At 45.9% G+C, this 21,741-nt stretch overlaps 1 protein-coding gene across 2 annotated transcripts in view; it reads left to right on the top strand.

Annotated features, from left to right (window-relative positions):
• Window positions 1-8,962: 8,962 nt before the first annotated feature.
• Window positions 8,963-21,741, top strand: part of SMAD3 (SMAD family member 3) — a 71,624-nt gene continuing 58,845 nt past the window's right edge. The window contains exon 1 of one of the 2 annotated variants that reach the window (XM_035569449.2): window positions 8,963-9,397. In XM_035569449.2, coding sequence (XP_035425342.1) covers window positions 9,192-9,397 — 206 coding nt within the window. In that variant the 5' untranslated portion in view covers window positions 8,963-9,191. Of the gene's footprint in view, window positions 9,398-20,051; window positions 20,070-21,741 lie in introns of those variants that run through there. The other variant, XM_035569455.2, reaches the window with a different exon arrangement.

Consider the following 21,741-nt stretch of genomic DNA (forward strand, 5'->3'; position numbering starts at 1 on the left):
ATAGTAGTAAGTTCATCAAAATCATGTGCCTTTAAAAATCTCTGTCAAGGCTGTGTTAACTTTCATTAACTTCCATTATCTTCACAGGAACTCTCTGAGTGCTGAAGCATGTGATTTTCAATTCTACTCCCAACGCCACTGGGGGAAAAAGACTGTCAATATTGAAAAAATTGCTCTCAGATACATTATAAAAAGCCTTATACACGGTGATGTGGCATCTTCACTTAAAAAAATACATCCCTAAACCTTGTATCAAAACCAACAAGCAGCCTTATATAGGCAGCTTTGAGCTTCGATTTGAAATCTTGATACAGATCCAACTTCTGCTGGTAAGCTCATCCAAAAAGAAAGAACAGATAGTGTAGGGTCCCAAAGTGTATGATAAAGTAACATTTGAGGTTTCCTTAATTTGTTTAGTATCTCAGGTAAACTTCTAATTAATTGCATTTGTTCCATGGCTCTGGCTTCCTCTGCAGTGTTCCCACCTCTCCTGGGTTTACTGCAAGCCTCACACAGGTGATGCTTCTTATTGCCCTTAGCTTCTGGAAACATATAATTGCATCAGAACATCAGCCCTCATTTCATTTTGTCTCTCATGGGGGATGAGAAAAGGTAAGAAACATGAACCATTTGAGATGGATGAAAATGGAAAGCAGGAAAAAGGAGACAGCATTATTATTTTAATTTAATTGCTGCAATTTTAAGCCTATTTCATGATATGGTGGGGTCTTGACTTGGGAGTTTTGAATGCTTGAGTTGGTAATTCTGCCTTTAGCATCCATATGAAGAATTACACTGTATGCTTAAACTGATTTGGTTTAGCTTTAATTTAGGGCAGTCTGCCCAGATTGCTTTCCCTGCTCCTGACAGTCTTGGCAATGCTTTAGCAGAGCCCTGAGAGCATTTCAGCCTCGCCAGCGAAGGGCCCTCACACAAAGCACTTTATTTCTCCCAGAACAAATAAACGAGGAGTAAACATCCCTCCTCACACACACACAGAGCAGGAGTGTGATTCTCTTCTCCCTCTGTGTGATTCATATATCCAAAGCAGGGCTTGAGCTTTATGAAAATGTTATGAAAAGGCAAAGCTGCATTTTTTGCAATAGTGAGCAAGCAGAAGACCAAAGAAAACTAAACCCAAAGCTTTTTTTATATGCACAGCTTGCAAGCTTGTTCTAGCTCAGCTGCATCTGAAGACCACCACACCAATGTGCCTGTGCTCTCTAAAAACCTAGTGAGATCCCCAGCAGAAGAGAAGAGCAGGCAGATATAGTGGTCTGACTTTTATTTATTTGATCCTGAAGAATGCACTTTCTCTGGTTACACATTAAGCTGTCAGGAGGTAAAATCAACACTTGGGGTTCTACATGGAGCTTGAGATGTTGTTCCACAAAGCATGGCTATACAAAGCTTCTCCCATAAATCTGCAAGTTGTTTTTCTTATCTAAGTAAGCTATGTATAAATATTAACATATTATTCATGGACAAATAATTCTACGCCATTCCTTACTGCTGCTGCCTGAAAGAGGATTCTTGATTCAGTTGGGAATTATGGTCTCCTGTGGGGCCCCAACTGCATTTCAGGTCAAAAGAATTTAAAAAAAAAAAAAAAAGGCAATGGCACTTCTTAATTAAGTAAACCTCAAAAATGAAAAAGTAAGCAGCCTTTAACTGCTGGTTTTAATGTAGAGAAGCCACCACATAAAAACCACTGGCTAAACTCTATGGTAATTGAAATAAGTGAACTCCCACTTGACTTTGGTGAGGCAGGGCTGAGATCCAAGGCGTTTGTCCTCTGGTGTGTGTGCATTCATGTGTATGTCACCAGCAGCCTCAAGCCCTGCCCAGGTTCAGCACAAACGCTGCAGCAGGCAGGGGGTGTCTGAGCTGTGCAGTTTGAAGCTGGTTGGGGATCTTCCTGTAGCGCGGGGGCTCAGTTCCAGCACACTGTTTTGGGTGGCTTGTGCTACCCAAGTCTCCAGCACAGTAGTGGTGTTTACCTCCTGAAAAAAAAAAAATTAAAAAAAAAAATATTTTTAATTAAAATGTTCCTTGAGAATCCCTCTTGTGTGCAACAAGTGTATTCCTCCAGAAAGTGTATTCTGCCCTTAGAGGGTTTGACATGCCAGCAGTTGTGGACAAGAGGCCATTGCAAGTGGAACATGTGAAAACAGGGGCCTATTCATAAAAATAATATAAATATATTGACTTGTTAAAAGCCTTTGCTCAGGATCTTTTTTTAAAGTTCAGCTGGATACAAAATGCCCACTTCAAAAGCCAAAATGAAGACTTTAACAGATGTGCCCTGGCAAAGAAAAGGGTGTAGACACAGCAAGGAATTCAGAAGGGACAGACAGTCATATATGGGCATGGGAAAAGAATCTCAAACGAAATGCTTGTGGCTGGGAGCTCAAGTTTTTGTGTTACCTGTAGCGAGCCTCTGGGCTTGGGACTTTGGGGCCTGGCCCATGCCTTTCTTTTTTGTGTGCAGCTACTTTACTGGTGCTTTTTGCATCATTTTACCCAGACGCCCATCACTCCTGCAACCAGAGTAGGGAAACGTTTTACAGGGATCAGTTTCCCTAAAACTGAGGCCTTGGATCCTATTTGAAGTGACTTTTTTTTAAGTAAGAAACTTCAGGTTGCAAGACACGGAGCAGGCCGCTGTTTGTGTGCGTGCAGCCTCTCAGAGGGCCAGCCTGGCAGCAGCTATTTGTATGCAAAGTCTCGGCAGTGCTGAGCGTTTGCAGGTGCTGGCTCCTCGCAGAGCTGGGTGTTGAAAATCCCCCACTCCGTGCTGTCAGGATATCTGCGCAGCCGAGTGGATGTCTATTCTAGTAGACAGTTTTATCGCCGGGTTAATTGGAAGCATATTAATTTGAGGCTGTTAACACGTTTCTAAAGATTAGATCAGGCTTTATCCAAGTGATTGTGGTTCAACTGAGGGCTCAGCCTCAGGAGGCCTCTGTGTCCCTGCCTGCACCTCTCCTCTGTACTACAGTGACTGCCATCTCCTGTCCCTTACCAAGCACACGCAAACCAGGCTAAGAACTGTAGAATATCCCAACTTGGAAGGGACCTCCAAGGATCATTGAGTCTGGCTCCTGAGAGTTACCATCCTAGGTATTTTAAGATTTCAAAGTCAAGCTTTCAATGACCAAGGGAAAACAGGATTAAAATTGCCCATGGAGCCTCTGTACTCCCTGTGTATGTTCCTTAGCACACAGTTTTTACTCTCATGGGCACGTATCTTTTTTTCCAAAGGTCTCCCATCTCATGTACAGTATGTTCCTTGTTTCCTCAATGGGTACTGAGCTAGTATTTTGTCCTGTCCTCCCTGTTCAGTGTCTGGGCCTTTTATTTTATTTACGGTACGCTTTCCAATCTTCTGATGAAACAATTGTCCATCTCTCTGCTGGCTTGCATATGGTAGTAATCTGTTGCCTCTGAGTGCTTCACAGACATCAGGGGGTATTCAGCCAGCAACGTTATTAGACTGTGGTGACAAATGGGGCTAGACCTCCAGAGACAGAAAGCTGAAATATAAAGGTTTTTAACAGCCTGTAGGTTTCTACAGATTGATTTCAGTGGGACTTGGGTCTCTAAACACCGTGGAGGATTTGGACCCTGGCCATTTTCAAAACTGTGCTAGACGTGTGTATTTTTAAGGAGGTTTGTAGGGACCCCAAGCACCAGGACGTCCCGCTTTACTGGAGCAGAGCTCTCAGCAGCTTCCCGTGCAGCTGTGTGCCTGGCTGCAGACCTACCCCAGGGGAGCAACCAGGCCTCCACAGGGGGAGGCACTCTCAATAAACACACACAGTTTTGCTTGAAGTTGTCCTGTATCACATGGGAATGCTGTGACAGAGAGGGGTAAACTCGAGTTTCCCAGGAGAACGTTCACCTGCCCTTTCTCTTCTCTGTAATCTCCTGTCACTGTCACCAAGTATCACAGTATGGTTGAAGTTGAAAGGTACCTCTGGACGTCATCTGGTCCAAAACACTTTTCAAGCAGAGATACCTAGAGAGGGTGCCGAGAACCGTGTTCAGGTGGCAAAGGTCTCTTCCAGTCTGTAAAACGAACAATGTGGGGGTCATATAGGCAGTATAACTGGATGCCTTCGGTTCATCTTCAGAGTAGCTCTGCTTGGTGTCCTGGATGGGGTGAGGGCCTAGTAGAGGCCAGTTGTCACGTAAGGCAGAAGCAGAGAGGGCTTAGGGCCTAGGACTGGCCTGTCTGTGGCTCAATGGGGAGATCAACTCCAGGTCAGAAGTGTCTACACAAATAATTGCCAAAAATTAGGAGTCTATATTAAAAGAAAGATTGCCCTGGACATGCTGCTACCTTGTCCTTTTTCCTTAGGCCAGAGGTACCATCACGGTCACAGACAGGATTCCGGCTTAACTAGACCTTTGGTCAGAGGTGGTTGTGTGATTTTTACACTACAGAGCCTCTTGGAACATGCAGCGAATTAACTTGTATGCATTAACTACTATGGATTTTCAACAAAGCAACTTTTTATTAGATTTGTGTATGTGTGTATGTTTTCTCATATGTAGAAGAGAATAATTGCTGCACCCTGAAAGGATTTGTCTGAGCTGGGTCTCACAGAGTTGAAGTTAACTCTGAAGAAATTAACTTTGAATGACCTTGCTTTTTTTGTGACTCACCCCAAAAGTTATTTTCCTGTAGGTTTGTTCTGAGTGATTAAGATAGGTTTGCTTGCATATAAATGCTGCTCTACATATATATATATATATATATATTAAGGTAATATATATATATATATTACCTTAACCAAGGAAGGCTCCCACACTTTCCCTTGTTTATGCATATTATGTGTGACATAGATTGAAAGTTAAATGTCATAGCACTTATTTACAATGTATGAATATAACCTAATTTAAAGCTCTCTCATCATTTTCTCAGCTGCCTGTCTCACCCTTCAGTGCCGCTGCTACTTGCGTAACATGGAACAAATGGAGCTGAGGAGGTCACGGCCCTCCGAGCAGCTCCAGGAAATCCTTATCTGCTGTGAACTTCACAGGTTTGGCCACCTGTTTCTCAGCTGTCCTGGTCAGTGCCATTGTAAAATTTCCTTCCACAAATAGGTAATGCCCACATAGGAAATTATACTTAATATTTGAGTGAGTGAGAGAGAGAGATGGGGGCAGTACATTAAAAGCTGGTTCTCGACCACTCCCTGATTTTCAAACTAGCCACAATTACATGTTAAGACAGCCTGGGAGCTGTTTCAGCAGGCACCAGGCTCCCCAAAGAGCCGTCTGTTGGCTGCGTGTAGCCAGAGAACAGCATGCTCTGGCCACGCTTCCTCCAGCCTGCCTGTTCCAGCAGGCCCCTGCACAAGGGTGTCGGGGAGGGCGCCGATGAAGCTGGCTTCATGTCTGCCCAAATATCCCTCGTTCCCTTCTCATTGCTTGAAGGATATAAAGGAAATGTAGAGCAAAGCACAGAAGCGATTCTCCAGTCTTAGAAGCTGTTGAAATATTTCTAATGAAGGTACAGATGCATGTGTGTGAGCTTCAGAGGACACCTTCTTGTTTTTCCTGCTAATTTTTTGTTCCTGAATCAAAGCCCAATTTTCCTTTGTGAAAGTAAATGCAAAATCCTGTTCTTAGTTATTGATTGATCCTATGAACGAACACGGTATGTGAGGATTATTTTTAGTAAGTGTTAAGGTGCTAGTACATTAGTAAATGACTAAGAAATGTAAGATAGCCATTAAGGGTATGTTCCTTTTTGTCAAGTGGATGAAATACGGAGGGCTGGGTTTTCTCACATTATTGCAGACAATATGATATCCTTACTTTTCAGTAAGAGCAAACTGCAACAAGTTAAGTCCCTGAACCTGTGCTACATCACAAACACAATCTTTAAAAAGGAAAGTAAAATATATATCAAAAATGAATGGATAGAATTATCCTGCTCAGAGGTGGCTTCCAAGATGTCAGATGTTGTAAACCAGAGAGCAGATCCAGACCATGCAAAACTGGGACAGTCCTGCTTTTTCCTGTCTGATAACTTCTCCAATATGATAGTGTCCAAAACTCTCTGAAATAAAGGATGACTGTCTAGGGGTTCAGAAAGTCTTATTTTCATAGAACTGTTCATTCTGACAGATAACCCCAGCAGGCATACAAGTCATTCCTTAAAATGTAACATCCCTAATCTCAAAAATTACTCCTACACCTTGAAACCAAACGTCTATTTGTTTTTACTAGTCTTCACAGTGCTGCTGTGGCCTGGAGTTTAGATCAGTGATTTAGCTGCCTACGCCTCATTTGTGATGCTGTAAGCAAAGCGAGACCCAATTTGGTTTAGTGTTTAGTTAATTCTATTCACCCTTTTGCCACTAAATCACTGTACAAGTGTGAGCAAACCACTCAGCTCTTCCTCTCCTTCCCCTTATTCAAATTTACCCTGTTGATCACTTGTGATATGACTGTAATGGACTGAAGATTAGCCCATGAATACGTACAGAAAATTCTGGAAGCCCTGCTGAACTGAGGCCACAGCATGAATTCTGAGTGTAGAGATGAGATCTGAGTATTCCTACAAGCCTTCTGGCTGAAAAAAGTATGGAACGGTTGCCATGATTTTCTAGACAGAGTGGCTAGAAAGTAATGGATATGGACCCCAGCAGAAATGTGCACTGAGGTTATCGTGGCATAGTATTGACTAGTCTGAGGCAAGGCCTTCAGGCTTAGTTGTCTTCTGGGCTTCTTTCAGTTGCAAAATGTGCTGGTCTAAGAATTAGGAAAACAGAAAATGATGACTTTAAATACTTATTATGATTCTAGATGTGGTGAAGTTTATACCTCTTAAAAAAAAAAAAAGTAAAACATATTAAATACTTGGTTCACATGTTCAGGTTATTCCCTACAGTTGTGAGAATTTTTTTCTTTTTTAAATGAAAGCTCAGATTAGTTAATCTCCAGCTACCAGGAACTAGGCCTTTTCTGAAAAACATAAATGCACGGCAAGTCAATGAAACTAGCAACAGTCAGTAATCTGTGCATCCTGCTTTTAAAGCAACTACTGTTAAAAAAAAAAAAAAATCTGCATTGTTTTAGAAGTACTGAGGAACTACTTCCTCAAATGATGTTGGGATCGTCTACAGGGGCTCCACATCTCTGTACTTCAGTCATCTCAAAGCAGCCAAAAACTGGGTCAGGGCAATGATCCAAAATTTTAGTGGTGAGCCTCCAAAATTCAAGACACTCAGGGAATGTGTGTTGGGGAATAATATGAGAATTCTGGAAGAAAAAAAAATAGAGGGAGTATTTAATTTATACCCAATACTGATATTTCAAAATTTGGTAGTCAGTTTGGAACAAAACATGCTGTTTGTTTTAAATCCCTGTGAAAGCCGAGCCAGTTGCCTTTGAGCTTCAGACGCCGTCTGAACCCATAGGTTTCTAACTTGCCACAAGGCAATCCATACGGTTGGCTGCTTCAAATCCGCAGGCACGGGAAGTTTTAGGATGCCGGCTTTCGAGGAGTCTCCCCACTGGGTTGCACTGGAACCTGGAATATGAGAATGTGGGTTGGCAAGAACCTGTGCGTCTGGGAGCTGCTGAGCAGCCCCGGAGGCTTCCCAAATTCAGCTCCCCATCATCCCGTCTGGTAGGATAGAGGAAGCTGGGAAGCCTCTCTCAGCTCGAAACCTCAGAATGTGGGAGCCAGCCCCCCTGAAACTTTCACCCCTTTGTTCCTGGGCAGCTGTTGTGGGGAGCTGTGAGGCAGCTGGAGCACAGAAAGATGAACCAGCCTCGATGGAGGCACCTGGTGACTCTGCAGGTGGCCCCAGCCTCCTTGCTTGCTTGACAGGCTGCTGTGTGCTGCTCAGCACCATTTTGGGGTGATTTATCACAGCACTGGACCACTGAAGAGCTATGGTTTGTATTCACATGGGCTCCCTTTCAGCATGAGGGGGTGATGCCAGAGACTGGGGAGTGTGACAGCCCAGTCTGCCCAGTTATGGAAAGTGAGGAACTGGAAATTTACCTGGATGTCATCCGGAGTTAGTCAAAACCGAAGCATCTCTACAAAACACCTAGATCTGAACAAACTGCCATTCTCTGACAAAAATGTTCCGTCTGAGAATTTCTGACCAGGTCTGGTGGTAAACATCTCCAGGATGTCATTTGTGCCTGATACAGGGCAAAAATTATTCGGGTACCTGGAGTCCAGGGTGGGAGGATGAGGGAATGGAACAGTAAATTAAAGGGGTTGAAACAGAAACTGCTGATTGTCCAAGCCTAACTGACCGAGTTGTGCTCAGCTATCTGTGTGGAAACACTTTTTTTTTCACTGACAAAACAGCCACCTCAGGGGCTGCATCCATCGTGCCCTGCCTGAAGGTCCCCTTGCTGAGAGGGACTCGGTTGTTTGTGTTTGTTTTCACTGCCTTCCCCTCGGTGGGATTTCTCCAAGGGGTTATGGCCGTGCTGACCCTCCCTGTCAGCCCACAATCCTGAAGACGATCTCACACCGTGGGGCTGCCTCGGGGCGGGGGTTCTCCACATTACAGAGAGGCCGAGGGCAGGGCGATCGGCCAGGCAGAACCCCCGGGGGTCTCCCGGTGTAGGGTGAGGGAGTTCCTGAAGGGCTCAGCGGGGGCTCCGCGAAGGGAAGGCCGCGGCCGCTGAGGGGGGCGCCTTCCCGCGGGCGCTGGAGCGGGGCTGAGGGCGAGGAGAGCCCCTGAGGGCCGGGGGGGGGGAACCCGCACCGAGCCCGGTGGCGGGCAAGGGGGAGCGGAGTTCCCGGCGGGCCGGCCGCCACCCCGCCCTCCCTCGGCGGCGTGAGCGAGCGTGTTTGGGAGGGAAGGAGGGGGTGGAAGCCGGGCCGGGGCGGCCAGCAGGCAATTTGCATGAGAGACAGACTGGGAATGAGCTGGAGTGGGCGCCTCTCCGCGCACACAGAGCGGGGCAGGAGGGGGGGGAGGAGGGAGCTGCCGCAGCCGCCGCTGGGGAGAGGCGGCGAACTCCGGGCAAAGTTTGGTGCCGCGGGCCCCAGGCGCTGAAGGCAGCTCCGGGTCGGGCGGAGCGGGGCCGGGCCGAGCCGGGCCACCGGGGCCGGGCTTTGTGCCGCCGGCGGCCCAGCGGGGCCTGCGCGGCGTGGAGCGGAGCGGAGCAGGGGGCGGCGGGGCGCTGCCGGGCGAGCCAGCATGTCCTCCATCCTGCCGTTCACCCCTCCCATCGTCAAGCGGCTCCTGGGCTGGAAGAAAGGGGAGCAGAACGGGCAGGAGGAGAAATGGTGCGAGAAGGCGGTGAAGAGCCTGGTGAAGAAGCTGAAGAAGACGGGGCAGCTGGACGAGCTGGAGAAGGCGATCACCACGCAGAACATCAACACCAAGTGCATCACCATCCCCAGGTAAAGGGGGGCAGAGCCCGGAGACGGGCACCCGGGGCCTGCGGGGTCCTCCCCCGGGCTCGGGGGTGGCCTGAGAGGGGGTCCCGGGGCCCTGCAGCCCCCCCGGCGCCGCGTTGGGGCCGGTCCTTCCCCGCGGGCTCGGTCCTGGCTCTATATATAGCGTAAAAGGGGGAAAAAAAAAAAAAAAAACAGGCTGCAGAATTGGATTGCTGTCTAGTAACGAGAGGGGAAGAAAGTGAGAGGGGAATGCAAGGGGGGGAAATATGTCTCCAGCCGAGATTCCAAAAAAAAAAAAAAAAAGAAGAAAGTTGGAAGCGCTGTGGATAACAGTTCTGCTTAGTGTGGGTGCTCTCGTTGTCAGAAAGTTTCAGCGTGTTCCCTAGTACCGTTACAGTAAGATTGATTTTTGATAAATCTATCAGGGGTATGGTTTTGGTTGGGTTGCCTGCCGGCTTCCACGTTAGCTGGGCAGACGCCGCTCCGAAGAGGTGCGTTAGAGCCCGCTGGGGGGGTGCTTCCAGAGCACTTCTTAAATCGGGAGTGCAAAGGGGAGAGCTGGAGGGGATTGTCTGGAGTGAAAAAGCCGTGTGGGGGGTGAACGTAACCGACTCGTTTAATACTGTTTTTGTACTGGCATAGGCTTTATTTTTAGCCTCGATTCCGAGATCGGTCCGTAAGACCATTATAAATCATAAAGGATGTGTATATAAGTGGCCCATCTAAGAAGAATTTTCCAAGTAACTTGCAAATAGCTGGCCACGAGCAGTGTTTTATTGCTGCAGATTTGTTGATTTCTGTGAGCCCGGCCAGATGACTGCCGAGGCTGTTGTTGGTTGTTGTTTGGGGGGTGCTTTTTTTTTTTTTGTGTTGTTTTCGACAAAGGCCAAAGTTCATTCCAAATATTTGAATGCTGCTTAATTGTATGCTTCTGCCTGAGAAAATATCTGTGTGTGTGTGTATTCATGCTTCTCTCTCGCGCAAACAAATGTATGCTTTCTTGGTTGTCAGAATGATTTAATATGCAGTAGCTAATACAAAGCAGCATCTGTTGCATGAAAAAGTAAGCAAGTAGCTTAGAAATGTGCACGTTTGGAACTCCGAAAATTTTCTTCCAGCAACTGTGGTTCTTTATTTATTTATTTTCAACCGAAAAAAAATAAAGTCTCCTGGTCTTTTTGGTGCTGAATGACTGTGGCTAAGATTTTGTCCACTAACACAAATGGACCCCCTGCCTTTGTTAGAGTTGCTCTGGCCTCTTCTAGTTGAAGCACGGATCAAAACAAGTAGAGCTACCACCTGATACAAATGCCTTAAAACCTGTATTTTGAAATCCTTGGCAAGCAGTGTGCTTTCCTCATCGATAATGCCCTATTTAAACCACTTCCCTTAAATACCTTTTCAAAAGGAGAAAATGACTTGAGCAGCCCTGCTGATGTGACCCTGGGCATTGTGTCTTGCTGATGCTGACCTGTTAGGGAGCAGAGCGTGAAGCCTCCTGGTAATGCTCTTACCAGTAACAAGGTGTTGTAGCAAAAGGGAGGGAGGTCTTGATATTTCATGATTCAAAGGAAGCAAAGAGAGAGGTGGAATAGGATGCTTTAACTTAGAAAAATATAGTCGTAAAGCTTGGAAGTAAGTAACAAGACAAGCAGATGTCACGAGTCATAAATATTATCACCTCCAGAGATTGTCCTGGAAGAGCCTACTGTGCAGAAGTGATTGTCTGTTTCTTGTAGACCTTACTCTGTTAAAGGAAATCCATGCAGAAATTAAAAACATTTCATATCCACCTGTAACACTTGTAATTAGCTCCTTTTGTCTTGGTGCTAGTTTTTAAACGCAATGTCATGTGTGGGGTTGTTATTGTTTAATGTGCATATTACAAAGATGCAAGTGGCGGTGGTTGGGTTAGTTTGCGCTGGGCCCTCTGCAGCGGCTTACTAAGAGGCTGATACCTAGATACTGGGGGGTGGATTGGAGAGGAGAAACAGCTTGTCTGGAAGTTGGTGGCAGGACTGGAACCATGGCAAGGCCTTGTGACTTTGTGCTGGGTCTTCTCCTCTGGACTGTCCTCTTTGTCATAATGTATCTGCGAGTCTGATTATCGTGTCACTTGAAATCAGCGTTTGCAAGACTGTTCTGGGATGGTTTTAGTATTTACTTTTTAAAAAATACTGCATATGTTATTTTACTATTTAGGCAAATAAGTATGTGGGGGGGGACAAAAGGGGAAAAAACATCATTAAGGATTAGATCATGTTGTGCATTGTCTGTAATGCATCAGTAGGCTGGATTACAGTGGAGCTACGCCAGTGATGACTCTGGCCCAGCACGAGTAGGGTAAGTCCAAAATTAGCTATCGTATCCATGAGACGAAGCAAGTTTCAGATGTAAAAGTGCTCGAGCTTTGCGGGAACATTGCCTGTGGGACCAAGGGCTACAGATGAGCTGGCAGCTTCGCGTTCCTGTAGTGACCAGGTGGGATTGAATGTAGGTTTAAGAAAGAACAAGAAAAACATACATTATTTTTGTTGTAGGGGTAAGGAATTATAAGGCCAAATTTGTTTCTGCTTTTATTTCTATCTGCTTGGAACTGGAAATATGCATGCTCCTCAGTACACAATCTCCCAACAGTTTATAAAACGAAGAATGGTTTATTTGCTTGTGTATTCGTTCAGCATGTGTTACTTTTCCAAGCACTCCATTTGTAAGATGGCAGACACCTCAGGCCCCAGGTTTCTGTTGGAAGGGCCTGCGGCAGACAGCAGAAGCCTGGAGAGACCTTCAAGGGTTTCAGCACCGCACCGATGCTGGCAGGAATCTTCTTGTTTTTTTGTTTTTTTGTTTTTTTTTTCTGCTGGAGCAAGAAATCATTTCCACCTGAAAAACCCGCCAGTCTCAGACCACCTGGTTGGTTCTCGTGCTGCTGTTCGCAGTGTTGGGTGGAGTGGCTCATTTAGAGTCCCGTCCTCCCTTCCTCCCCCTGCAGCCACCGAAATCTGTCCTGCTCCACAAGCAAGCCGCCTCTAAACCAGGGTGCACTGAGCTCTGGCGCTAGGAGCTGACCTAGTGAGCTGTAGCAAGCTGTGGCTGCATGGCAGCAAGATGTTTTGTCATACTGTATCGGGCGATAAAGTTGAAAACACACGTTCTTTTGCCCATTAAAATAAATCCTTTGTGGTAGTTGCATTGATCTTGAAAGCCCAGCTTTCGGAGTGGGCATTTTTATCACTCTCTGGACCAGCAGGGGATAGAGTTCCCTTAGCATGTGCCCCAGCACCGCCACGTGTGCGAGTTTACGGCCTCTCTGCTTTGCTCTGCGAACGAGCTCAGATCTACTCCAGCTGCTATCAGATTGATTGAACTTTTGATGGGTCTGTTTGCTTCCGAGACCCAAGAGTATGGTGGGCGTGGAACCTGATGGTAGCAAAGTCAACCACATGCCTGCAGAGCTTGGAAGCATTCCTGCGGACTTCATCCCTGGGAGGAGAGCAGTAAGTTCACGATGCTATTCCTGACCTGAGGAGAGGCCACGCTGTGCACCTGGCAAACCATTAGCATTTTGCCCTAGAAACAGTGCATTAGGCTGAGTTTATCTTCTAACCTAAATAGGGGTCGGAACTGTAGAAGTCAGGAACATGTGGCAAGCACTTAGTAATTTCTGAAAGCACATATAGTCTGACTGGTGCGGCAGGAGATGGCAAAGGCTTTGTTTCGAGAGCCCTAGTGGTGCTGCACATTAAGACACAGACCTTACGACATTCTGTAGTATATTTTCGTATGCCTATTTTTCTTTTAAACCTATTACTGTGTTTTTTTTTTGTTTTTTTTTTAATATCACCAGGGGGTTTAGGGGAGCCAGGAATCTTGTGTGTAAGAAATACCTTCTTTTAAGTGGTGTTTTTTTTTAATTTAGAAAGTAGTTTTGAAGAGAGGTGGGTGTTATTTCTTGTGGAACTCATCTGATAAGGATAGAATGCACCAGCTGAAATGGAAACACGGCACATTTGCTTTTTAAAAGAAGCTGAACAAAGTGTTCCTTATGTGATTTGCATGTCGGTGGGGAAAACCAGGAATAATAAATAAGTGATTTTAAGAAGATCTTGGGTGTGAGCAAAACTTCTGTTATGGTGATAGCTGACCGCACAACATTTACGAGAGTTGACCTTAGGGCTGCCTTGATACCAGGAAAATAGGAAAACAACAAACACAGCAAGTGGCAGAGGCAGCCTTCAAGACCGTGAAGTACGTTTTCCTTTCGAGCCTGGTGTCCATCTAGCTTCCGTACCATGCAAAAGGCTGCTCAGTTCTGTGTGTCCCCACATAAATTCGTATTTTTAATGCCAATTTAAGCCGTCTGTTTTTTAGTTTGGCCTGTCACTGTATGTGGGGAGCTTTACCGTTGCAGAAATTTGTTTCGGAGTGTGCTCGAGGTGAGCTTGGCGTTACAGCGGCGTGCTGGAGCAGCCCAGTCCCCGCAGGCAGACACAGCCCGTCGTGCTCAGCTCCCTGCTGCAGGTAATTTTACTGCTACCAAACTGCGTGCTGACCTGTGTGCTGACCTAGCTTTCTGGGCGGGTTTTTACGGCCCTGTCCTAAACTCTGTGCTGCCACAGGCGTGCTGCAGGCAGTACCCACGTGAGCTGGTTTGGCTGGGGCAGCGGTAGCGGCTTTGCAGGTTGTTTGTGACTAGCGTCTGTGGCATCCGTGTGACTTCGCAGGTCGGTCTAAAGGTGAAAATACGGGAAGTGCACGGACGCAGACGGCCTTTAGTCGGTGTACTTTCCGCCTGCAGTCACTCATGCCCTTCGGTGCCCTTCTCCTCTGCCTCCTGGTCATCTCGCCAGAGGGCCAAGCCTCACGGCCAGGGGCTTCTCCCCACAGCCCCTCCAGCTTCTCCCTGCCCTTGCATCAGTCACTGCCTCTGGTGTTAGCCTGAGGAATAGCACGTGTAGTTGACTTCTAGTTCACACTATGCCATTTTAAAAAACAAAGTGCTGCCGATAAAGCTGAAGCAATAATGTTGATACAACCAGTTTGTGACTCCACATTCAGTCGTGTTGGCCGAGGCGAAGGAACTGGGGAAAGGAGGTCAGGGAGAAAGCATCGCAGCCCCCTAGCTCAAAGCAGTCGCTGCTGGAATAGCACATCCGACCCAGCCCTTGGTAAGGCATCTTCTCAAATTGTAACGTCTTGGTCAGCTGGCAATGCTATTCAAAACCTTGTCAATACATGGGTTTTGTGTGTGCTTTTTTTCCCTGAGAAGTATAGGCCAGCCAGCATTTTGCAGTAAAACCAGTGCTAAAACTCCTCTTGACTCGAAAGCCCACAGGGCAAGGTTTGTATAGAACGCTGACGGGCTAATGGGGAAAAAATTGTATTTTACCATTTCTTGAGATGTTTTCAAATATTCATCTCTGCTTTTTTTCTTCTCCCCTTTCTCGAGAGACTAAATATTTAAAATAGCTTCTGAAAGGACTCATAAGATTCTCATTATATTGTGTAGTAAGTGTTGAATCTTTGTGAAATAAAATGTTTAAAATGGTTGCTTAACTTTTATAGTATTAGGAAAAGACCCTGAACATTGCAGTCATTTAAATATAATGAGAAATAAATGCAAAAAATTGATGAAATCAAGAAATGCACACTGTACAGGATTATCACATCAGGGATCCAATTAAAATGAGCTCTTCTAATAAATATTGGTTTAATAATGTAAACTTGTGATCGCTTTATTATTGCAACAAAAATAAAATTAACAAGATTTAATGGACTGAGCAGCCATTAATTTTCACTTGTTAATTTATTAGGAGCTTCTAACGCTGTTAGATGCACAATAATGCTATTATCCTGCATGAACTACTTTCTGAAATAAATAGGGCCAAACGGTGCTTGAATTAAATTGAAATCAGATTTTATTCCCAAATTATCTTTTTGGTTTTTTTTATTATTGTTGTTGTTGTTGTTTTTTCTAGCTTTCCTTTATTGAGTGCAATTAAATTTTCAGGGATGGGATGCAGCACTCTCTTCCAGTAAGGCTTATGAATAGTCCTAATTAACTTTTGTCCTCGTCTGCCTTGATGTGCTGTGCAAAAAGCTTTTTCCAGTCCAAAGCTGATTGTGCTGATTGGCAGCGAGGAGAGCAGACGGGAGCGGGGGGAATAAAGACAGGGCAGAGGTTCTTGTCCAGACACTCCAGTTCTAGTGGGCTGACTCCACCGAGCTTAGCAAATGTTTGCTAATTGCGTTTGGTTTACGTGCGCCTCCAGTCCGAAGAGAGCCGAGGAAGTTGTTAATAATTGGGCTCTTGCGCTTGTCACTGGTAGCACAACTTTCTGCGCAGCGGAAGGGACGGTAACGTGTCGCTTGTTGCAGTTGATGCTGCTTTTAAAGACGTTCTGAAGCCCTGTGGGCCTGATCCTCATCTGCTCGCAGGTCTCTTTGCCATCGCTGCCAGCCTGGCAGGACTGCCCTGAGGCAGGCGGGGCGGCTGGGCTGGGGCTCCTAGAAGCAGAAGGAAAGGGCAGAGCTCGCTCTTTTGGCCTTAAAGGCTTGATCTGGAGAAGCACAGACCGTGAGCGTGAAAAAAGTACTTACATGTGATAGTAGGAGCCTTTTAACAACAACAACAGAGTAACCCTTCCCTTCAGAAGAGCTCAGCCAGGTAAGAAATCCCAACACCCTGCTTCCTAGAGGATCGGACGGGAGTTGCGTGAGCTCCAGAATAGAAAATCTTCATCGTCAACTACGAAGCTGGGTAAACCATGGGTGTTGTAGGTGCACTGCCTTGGGTGTCCACACCTGCTCAGTTAGAGACGAGGCAGGTTTCTGTGTCCTGCATGGCTCTGTGTAGCACAGACAGACTTAGGCTATTCAAAACAAGCAGGTCAGGATATCGGCATGCCCCAGCAGTTGCTTGGAGCATTGAACCAACCTTCCTTTCTCTACAGTGGAGGTCTCCCCGTGTGCTCAGCGTGAGCAGTAGCCGCTGATGCTGGCCTCGCTTGCATCCCCAACACGCTTCTGCAGAGGCAGATGTCAGTGGGTAGGAGCAGCACTGGGGAAAGGACACCAGGAAGCGTGGGGAGAAAACGGTGGCTGTTCCTCCTGGGTTTGCCTTGGCCAAGTTTCCTGCTTGCGTTCAGAATCACGCTGTTCCACGAGGAGTCGGTTTGATTGCATGCTTTAATTACTAGGAGCTGCTGTTGATGTGGGAGAGATGAAGAAATAATAAAACTAATTGGCGAGCCTCATGAGAAGGCGTACTTAAAAATAACAATGCAGTAAAATTTACCTGCTAGCAACGTTACCTGTTAAGTCTAGGAAAGGCGAATAGCTGATACCGATAACTTGTCACTAAAACTACCTGTACAGCCCACTTGCTGTTCAGCACGGAGGTTGTGCAGACAAACAAGTTGCCCATTTCAGTGTGGTGTGGTGGGACTGGAGTCTGTGTGTGCCTGACCCCATGGCCAGCAGCAGCTGCTTGTGGATCTCCAGAGGAATGTACGTCAGCTAACAGAAGGTGAGTCTGTGCATCCTGGAGAGAAAACTGCAGGGCACAAGGTGTCAGGAGAGGCAGTCTGTCTGCCCGGAGCCCGCACCTCTTCCAGGGTCCTCAGGAAGGAGAGACCTCGGGGTCAAGGTATTTTGTGGACCATCCTTAGCTCACTTCATAATTTGTTGTTATCAAATCTGGAAACTTCAGTAAACTTTCGCTTACAAATTGTGTTATAGAAGAGGTTGGAGATTGTCTTGGAATTGGTGACGTTCGTTAACCATAACACAATCCTTCCAGAAAAGGAACTCAAACCAGAAATTTCTTACTTTGTGGTGAGGTTGCAGCCGGCCATAGTTGAATGATGGATGCTGATACTGACTCTTTTCAAACAATAAAAGAGGAAAAACTTCGTCCTTCCTGTTCCAGTTGCTTTAACATTAGCATTTAACAGTTAGCATTCCCCAAAATACTGGGCATAGCAGAGGGCATCTGTGGCATGAGGTTGCATCTTTGTTTCTGTGCCGACTGTGTAACTGTTGTTAGGGCTTTATCTACTCAACTTGGAGAACACTTCTTCCAAAATTTCCTTCCCTAACTGGATGGTAAGTGTTGCTGTGTGGGAAGAGAAAGACCCAACTACAAGCACCTTTAATTTTGTTGTACACAGAAAGAGCAGATGTGGTTTTTTTCATAGAGATACAAAGTCTGTGGTTTCTACACATGTGGAACTGTACAGAAACGTCCTTTTCTTCGCATTATTTGTTGAACAAATTGTTGTTCCCCTTGAGTCAGGTGCATAGCCAATTTGTAGCACACGTGTAAAAGTATCTGAAAAATCATATCAGTGTTTAAAAAACACACTTGTCTGAAAGAAAAGCTGACAAGCAGCTGGAGCTGGGTCTTTTCCCACTCTTTTTGCATTTGTGTAATTACATGGACTGCAGTAAATTTCCTTGATTTACATGCAAGTGAAAGGAGAGTCAGGCCAACACGAGAAGGCAGTGAACTGAAAATGGAGGAGAGAGGTGTCTGTAGGTTGAGTACTGTCAGGGCTCTTTCAAATTCAGGGCTGTTGGGGCTTCTGGGGGCTCTCCTTCGCGGGACTGGAGCCTGCCCAGCAGACCCCGCGTGGCTGCAGCGTGTCCCGGCCCTGGGCTGGGGCGCTGGCAGGACGCCAGGCGGGGCTGAGCTGCAAGTTTGGTGAAAACGAGCCTGGTCTGCGAAGCATTTCGTTCCTGGAGGAGCGCTCGCTCTCGTTTCATTGAGGGTTTTCTGATGGGCGCTAGCGTGGCTTGGCAGAGGGCCTCCGCGTTTCGTAGCCGCGATACCCCTGGCAGCGGGGCTGCCCTTGGCAGCGGCTCCCAGGCCTGTGCGCAAGGCATTTGGCTGTTCTCACCGTGGTTTGTTGTTTTTGTTGTTGTTTGCTTTGTTTTTTTTTTCTCCTTTTTGCTGTTTAGCCAGCTTGCATGCCGGTGGTGAAACCGTTACAGCGTGCTTCTCCTTGAGCACCCGTGCCACCTCCCCGCTAACAGCCTGCAAACAGAGCAGAGTCGGGCTGTGCGCTCAGTACAGCCCCCCAGCAGTCCAGGCCTCAAACTCAGAAGCTAATAACATCAATCCCTTCTTTCTTCCCCCGTGGCCAGCTTGTTGGAGGCAAGGTCTAGAACAGTTACTGATCTTGGCCTGGAACCTGAAAGCTGAGCTTGGGTGAGCTCTGGAGATCCCAGGATAATTATCTGGTACGAGTTTCACAGGCTGGGCACGGTGACACTTGCATCCCGTTGGGGTAATCTTGCCCTGTACCTGCTTCTTGGGCCTGCGTTTACTGGACTTACTGACCACGTGCTTCGCATGAGTCAAATCTGTCTTTAGATTTGCTCAGGTTTGCTTAAACTCGCTTTTTTGCCTGCTTAATGTTGTTTTATTTTCAAAATCCTTTCCTTTTTGTCTTTTTTTAATGACCAGTGGAGTCTTTGCAGAAGATTGCTGTTAGCACAATGGGAAGTGGAATCAAGCTGATTGGAGGAGACTGCTGCGTTAGAGACGAGCTTTAGAAAATAACTAAATGTGAATTAAAAAAAAAAAAAAAAGATAATCACTATCTGATTATCAAAGCTAATGTTACTGTATGGCTGATTTTTGTCGCCAGTAGAAGTCTGCTGGCATTCTGCAGACTGTTTTGAGCTTTGCTCTGATTTTCATGCCATAAATAACTTGTGTGTAGGTAGGCAGCTGATCACTGAAGCTTTTTGCCAAATGTAGTTTTGTTTGTTTAGTAGAACTCTAGGCTGAGGGTTCGAGTATCGGGCTGCAATTGCATCTTTGCTTTTTCCAGCCATAAATGAATTCAGATAGGTTTTCAGTTGTGGATTGCTGCCTAATGGATGTACGTTATTTTCAGTCTTCCCCAACCACATCAGGTTTTGTTCCATACCACCGTGTACCATTGAGCAAAATATTTAACCTACTTGTACCTCCCTCTTCGCTACCTAGAAAATACAGCACTTACCTCACAAGGATGTCAGAGAATTTAAAAACGGTTGTGAAAAGCTCTTCAAGTCTTGAGAGGGAGTTGCGGAACTCAGTGCCTCGCTCTTTTAAAAAGCTTTCTGTTGCTGCTCAGCATTCATACTAAGAAAGCAGTTTTAATTTTCGTTGGAAACTTTCCTTGAAAATATGTAGGTGCTACGTCAGTGAGAATATTCGAATTCCATGGATGTTTCGTGGTCAACCTTCTCTGGCTTTGCATAATGGTTATCTATTCATCTCGGCGTGGTACCTCCCGTACACACGGAATATTTTGACTGGTTGATACACATCATACCACAGTGGTCTGCTACCGAGCTTAAGCTTCAAGTCTGTTAGCACAAGTCCAGGGGAAACACTATACATGTAGCCTCCTGTTTTCGTTTAAGGAGTATCGTATAACCATATGTGGATGTAATGCCATCCAAATACAAAACGTTAAATGAAATAAATGTGTTCGTCGAGTGATTGTGCTGTTGCTAGCAGACTTTTACGGCCATGACCCACAGCAGCACGTGTTGGAAAAGCTAAACACTTGTGTACCTATAGCTGGGCTCTTTTACCGAGCTTTTTGGCAGCCGCTGCGTGCTGGGCAATTGTGAGCATTTATTTGCTGTAAAACTCCTTTGCATCTGAAGACTTCTGGTGAGTTGTTCTGAAAGAGATGACTGAAAACTAATAGCTGGCCATCTGGCTGGAAACAACATTATTAATTAAGCTTTCTCTTTTTCTTTTAAATCATTTACAAGTGTGAAATAAATACTCTTTTCAAAGGTATTGAAGCAAGATGAATTTGAATTCTTGCTGTGGGAAGCAGTGTATTTAATGTATCTCTTCTCTAAAGTTAAGGATCAAGAAGTAATGCTTGAGATCATGGTTATTTAGATTTCTGAAGAGCAAAACAACCTCTGCATTAGTCCTTGTGTGTTTTAAACAGTTACTTTATATGAAAGACAACGATCAAGCTCCAATGCTGTCTGCTACTCCCATTTAAAGGTAAAAACATCTTTACTATGCAGTATCCGTCAAGTCCTTTTAAGCACCTTTTTCATTACGGTCTTTCAGCAGCCTGTTGAAGGGACCGTGAACTCCTGAAGGGCGTTCGCGACCTCTTACTTTATAACGCAGATCTCAAAGGCCTTTACAGCAGAACAATTTTGGTCCCCTTGTGCAGATGGGGATAGTGAAGTCCCGAGACTGAGGTGCATGGGGCAGAGGTAAAGCAACATTTAGGGTGCAGGCATCCTAGGACCTGCTGCAGCGCTCCGTGTAGAAGGTTGGGGTGACGTTACTGTCCAGAGGGCATCTCCCCATGCTCTGGATGGAAGCAGGAGTCAGTTTGAAAGCTGCTCTTCCTGAGTTATACCGATAATTCCCAACCTATTCATGGCATCCATAATTATATTCATAAAGCTCATTTAAATACAGGAAGAGGCCGCTAGCATTTTTTCTTTATCCAGGCTGTTCTCTGGTGCTTTTGGAGGAGAGGCCATGGTGTCGGGATCCCCCTGTGTCTGAACGATGTGTTTTCGTTCTGTGGCTAAGCAGGCACGGTCCTCGCAAGGCCTTCTGCTGCGATGGCGTTCGGGAAAGGTGTGTCCCATGAACACAAAGGCGTTTGTGGCCTCGTAGATGTTTGTTTCTGCTGACCATGACCTTTTGGAAACGTCATTGCTGAGATGATTTTTTTTTTTAAAGAAAGGACTCTGTAGAGCTGTGTGTTTTTGTGTACAGCCGTGTGGCTGCATAACCTCTGCATGAGGGAGGGCTGAAAGTGCTGAGGATACGCACCTCTGTGGATACTTGCAAGTATGCCTTTTAGTATTTGCTATTTAGTATTTGATTGAATATGCCATTTGGTATTTGATTTACATGCATATTTTCCAGGCTTAGGATGAGTTTCTCTCTTTACTGTCGTGATTGGTACCTCCAGGGTCCCTAGCAGTTCTTACCGATATGTCTGAAGGCCAGAAGAGTAAGCTTTGATTCAAAACTGCCTGTAAGTACTGCAGGTCCTGATGTTTGCAACGGGAGAATGTGTAACTGGGGATATCAGAAGAGCAGTATAGCTGCGTAGGCACACGGGATGGGGCACAGCCACAAAAAGAGAACCTTTAAATAGTGTTCTGGCTTAGAAGAATTGTTTCATGTAAACATCCCTGCGGTTTCCCCTTTAGTTCTCCATTTGCTGATGGTGCCTGTGCTGTAAAATTGGAGTGCCAGGTACAGCTGAACGCACACAAGCAAGCGGAGGCCTTGGAAATGATGGCTTGAAATTGAGTTTTGTAAGCCACTGCTTTGCATGCCAGGCTCTACT

This window comes from Cygnus atratus, chromosome 11 (assembly GCF_013377495.2).
Source record: "Cygnus atratus isolate AKBS03 ecotype Queensland, Australia chromosome 11, CAtr_DNAZoo_HiC_assembly, whole genome shotgun sequence".
NCBI lineage: Eukaryota > Metazoa > Chordata > Aves > Anseriformes > Anatidae > Cygnus > Cygnus atratus.